The sequence below is a fragment of the Gavialis gangeticus genome, unplaced genomic scaffold (genome assembly GCF_001723915.1).
Source record: "Gavialis gangeticus isolate Ggan-Ray unplaced genomic scaffold, GavGan_comp1, whole genome shotgun sequence".
Taxonomy (NCBI): domain Eukaryota; kingdom Metazoa; phylum Chordata; order Crocodylia; family Gavialidae; genus Gavialis; species Gavialis gangeticus.
In genome coordinates, this window is record NW_017729022.1 from 169,238,485 (window position 1) to 169,242,269 (window position 3,785).

The window sequence follows — 3,785 nt, forward strand, 5'->3', positions numbered from 1 at the left end:
ATATATTTATGCTTGTTTATCAAAATATAAATCCTATAATATGCACCATTACATGGAGATGAATTCTTAGGTGATACAGTAATAAGCCATATAGATGAAAACAAGCTAAATGGGTTAAACGTTAGTGTCATATGTAAAAGCAGCAAATGTCTAGCAACCTCCTTTCTAAAACACATTTTCATCCTGTTCTTTTCTAAAAGATGAAAACCAGTAAAAGTTTCAAGTACTGTAACTGTATTGGGAAAATAGACAAAAGTATGATAAATAGTGATGTACCTTTTCTCCCCCACTTCCCTACCTACAAAAAAATAATACTTATCAACATTAACTTAATTTGGTGTTTAAAAGTGATGACCCAAAGATGATGGCAGAGATGCTAAGTCACTTACTCAGATATACGGAGGACGGTCTCTTTGCCTTCTTCAACTAAAATTTCAACATCGTTCTTCATGTGTTCTACAGTCAGCAAGGCTCCTAAAGAAAGAAAATATATTGGTATTTCTTCAGAGTAAGGAATATTTAATAGGTTGCAACAAAGTAATTATATTCCCTATTCATGACCACTGCCTTCAAACTGAATGGCTCAGGGAAGAAATTGATATTCAGTCCTATACATAGGAGGTTTCTTTTTCCTGGAAGCCCTCACAGTCTAGAAAATAAAGAGGATAAAAGCCTGCAGTGACTTCAGCAAGGACTGGTTGAACTATATTTGCCTCCTAAGGGTATAAAATGAATTCATCTAATCTCCTAAGCTAAAGAAGAATCTCAAATTGCCAAACCTGAGCAATTCATCTACTCCCTCAACATAAGCTTGCCTCATGCCTCTTAGCAGCAGCATCTATAAGTACTTTATTTAACAATACTCAGTCACATAGGCAAATGCTAAAGAAACTAAACACCTTGGACAAATGCCTTTGCACCCCATACCTGCCCCGCAGTAACATTTTAGTCAATCACTACTGTGTATTTCACATGTACTAACATTAGGGGCTTTGGGGGTGGAGGGGGAAGAGAGACCAAAAGGGCAAGGTCAATTTTTTAAGTGGATTGAATGCTTGTGAAAGGATTAACCATCCTACAGACTAAAATCCTCTTTCCATCCATGGAACAAAGCTTCCACAATACTGTAAATGTGACTCAGCTCTGTCCATGATGGACCACCTCTAGACAGGATGGTTTGCCCTTGACACTCTAAGATGCCACTGCCTAAAGGCAACAAACATCTGCACAAATATATAGTGTTGTTTGCCTGGATCAAACTGAGATCTGGGCCTTAAAGGTCCAGCAGCCCATTTTCATAGCAACACAAAAACCTTATTCTTGGTAAAAAAATCTAATTGTAGTCTGTACATTAAAGTATAAAGAGCAGTATTAGTAAGCTGGCCTAAGCCAACTAGGAACAAGAAATTCCCATGCCCAGATCCCAATTCTGTAAAACACATGCACATACACTTTGTGGAATGAGGATAGTCAGTTAGTGTCAACACAGAACAGTGGCAGTCCCAGAGAGAGAGAGAGGAGACAGCTCAGTTACCAGAGGCAGTATAGCCGAGCTGGCACAGCAGGGCCATTTAGCCCAGGAGGAGTGCCCTGCTAAAGTGGCCATCTTGTTTCCATACCCAAATTAGCGCATCCAAGGCTGCTCAGGCAATGCGCTGCACCACGTAAATGTACCCTTAATGTTCTTCCCTCACTGTGTGTCAAAATGGGGAGAAGATTCCCTGCAATACCTTTGTGAGAAGATAAGCATGTAACTAATGTTTTCACAATGCTTCAAAAGATGAAGAGTGCTACATCCTACAAAACATCATTACCATAAATTACAACAACTGCCAGTACAATTTTCATAGCTCATAATAATCATTAATATGACCTACGAATCAAATGCAGTAAAAGTGCCTGATTTTTCTAAAGAAAACACTTCTGCATTTAAAAAGTGTTACACGTGTAATATTTACAGTCATCCAAGGGCTGAATTGGAAGAACCCTCTACTCAGGCATGTACTCAGGCTAAGGAAGTAAAATTTAGTAAGAGACAAAAGTAAATTAAACTAATCAGAGGATGTTTTTTACATAATGTCATACCTACAAGCCATTCATTTCAATAAGGATTTTTGAGGAGTCTTTCACAAATTTTTTTTTTTGCAGGATTTTTCATGTGCCTTTACAATGAACCTCCATGGGGATAGAGAAGTTCACTGAATATAAAAGGGTTAGTCAATTTACTGCTTCATAGTAATAAAAAAAAAATGGTTCTGGCAGTAGTTTGTTAAAAGTACACGCTTGCTAGAATGAGGCAGTGCTGTACTTAAATACTAATATACTTCTAAAACGCATCTGTCGTTCAAACTGCATCACATAGTGCTTTTCAGAGTTGAATAATACAATGAAAGAAAAGAATATGGAACAGCACAGAGCAAAAAGACAACACAGAAATGAAGTGCATTTTCAGCAGCAATGTGAAATCCAATGGGGAATCAGCATGGCAGACAGGTGAAGGGCTGTTTCCACGTGCCCATGAGTTGCTGGGAAGAAGGTTCTCGCACCTTTAGCAGTGCAGTAAGGTGGTGTTGTGAAAGCCCTGGGCTAGATGAGGAACAGGAGCAGAAAAGGGAGCAGACAGGCACACCCCAAAGTGCAATTCTGAACCAGAGCCAGAAACGAACGGACTGCCACTGGACCAGTGGTTCAATCTTTTTATACTTGAGGCAACCCTTGAGAGGCTAAAGGCACCCCTTGGAAAATGCCAGCTTCATTGGCACTCTTTTTTTTTGTTATTACTACAGAAAGAAACAATACAGCAAACATCTGTTGAAAAAACCTCAGCCCACAACAGGTCAGAATGCATTTGGCAGTAGGGAGTCCTGCCTGAAGTCTCTGAGTATATCTAGTCAATCCTGTTTTCCCAATTAACCGTGCTAACACTGCGTGGCTCTGCTGCCTCCTCAAAACCTTCTTAAGGCCCTGCCATGCACTGCCACCTCTGGGCCAGAATCCCCTGTCCTGCAGTACACCAATAAGGCGTATTATGTTATAGTTATTACATTACATATCTACATTATGTTCCAGAGATACAGACCATAACATAGTACAGATGTATAAAGTAATACATACCTATAACTCACCTATCTATACCTATATACAAATATAATGTAATACAGTAATTAAAGTAATCTATGTCTAGATACACATCTCTATCTATACCTACATAGACAAACAGACGTTATATATATTACTTGTTGCATAAACTACGTTTCCCAGGACGGGGCCGCCCGGCGAGTCCATGCAGCCCTGGCCCGAGGCCACCTGAAGCTGCGAAGCGCCCGCGAGGCCCTGCGGCTAGCCAGCGGCCGGCCGAGGCACCCTCCCTCGCAGCCCTCGGACGTCAAGGGGGATATAAGGGGGAACTCACCAAGCGGGGGGTTCCCCGCGTTCACCGTGAGACTCAGCGCCATCCCCACGCCGCCACCAGGCTTCAGGCAGGCTGCGTGGTGGCGATGAAGGCAGAGGGGCGGTGCCAGCAGGCGGTTCTTTCCCCTTCCGGCAGGCTCCTGCCGCAGACGCTGCTGCGTCACTTCCTGGGACGATCCCCTGCAGAGGAGGGGCTCCCCCACCCCCAGCCTCCCGGGCCGGAAGTGGGGTGGGGCTGCGTCCTGCTATCGGAGGTACCGCGCGGTCTGGCTGCGGCTTCCCTGCTTTCTAGCCTCCTCGCATGGGCTGCGGTTGGTGGGGGAGGGTATGAGCTTGCTGTTCCCCCACTGAGACCGGAATGTTCCCCCCCCCCC

The 3,785-nt window shown here is 43.4% G+C and overlaps 1 protein-coding gene across 1 annotated transcript in view; it reads right to left on the reverse strand.

Annotated features, from left to right (window-relative positions):
- Positions 1-3,518, reverse strand: part of EPRS (glutamyl-prolyl-tRNA synthetase) — a 77,564-nt gene extending 74,046 nt beyond the window's left edge. Inside the window, exons 1-2 of the mRNA XM_019516477.1 lie at positions 3,413-3,518; positions 390-474 (exon numbers count right to left, since the gene is read on the reverse strand). Of these exons, the coding sequence (XP_019372022.1) occupies positions 390-474; positions 3,413-3,455 (128 nt within the window). The 5' untranslated portion in view covers positions 3,456-3,518. The remainder of the gene's footprint in view (positions 1-389; positions 475-3,412) is intronic.
- Positions 3,519-3,785: the final 267 nt, after the last annotated feature.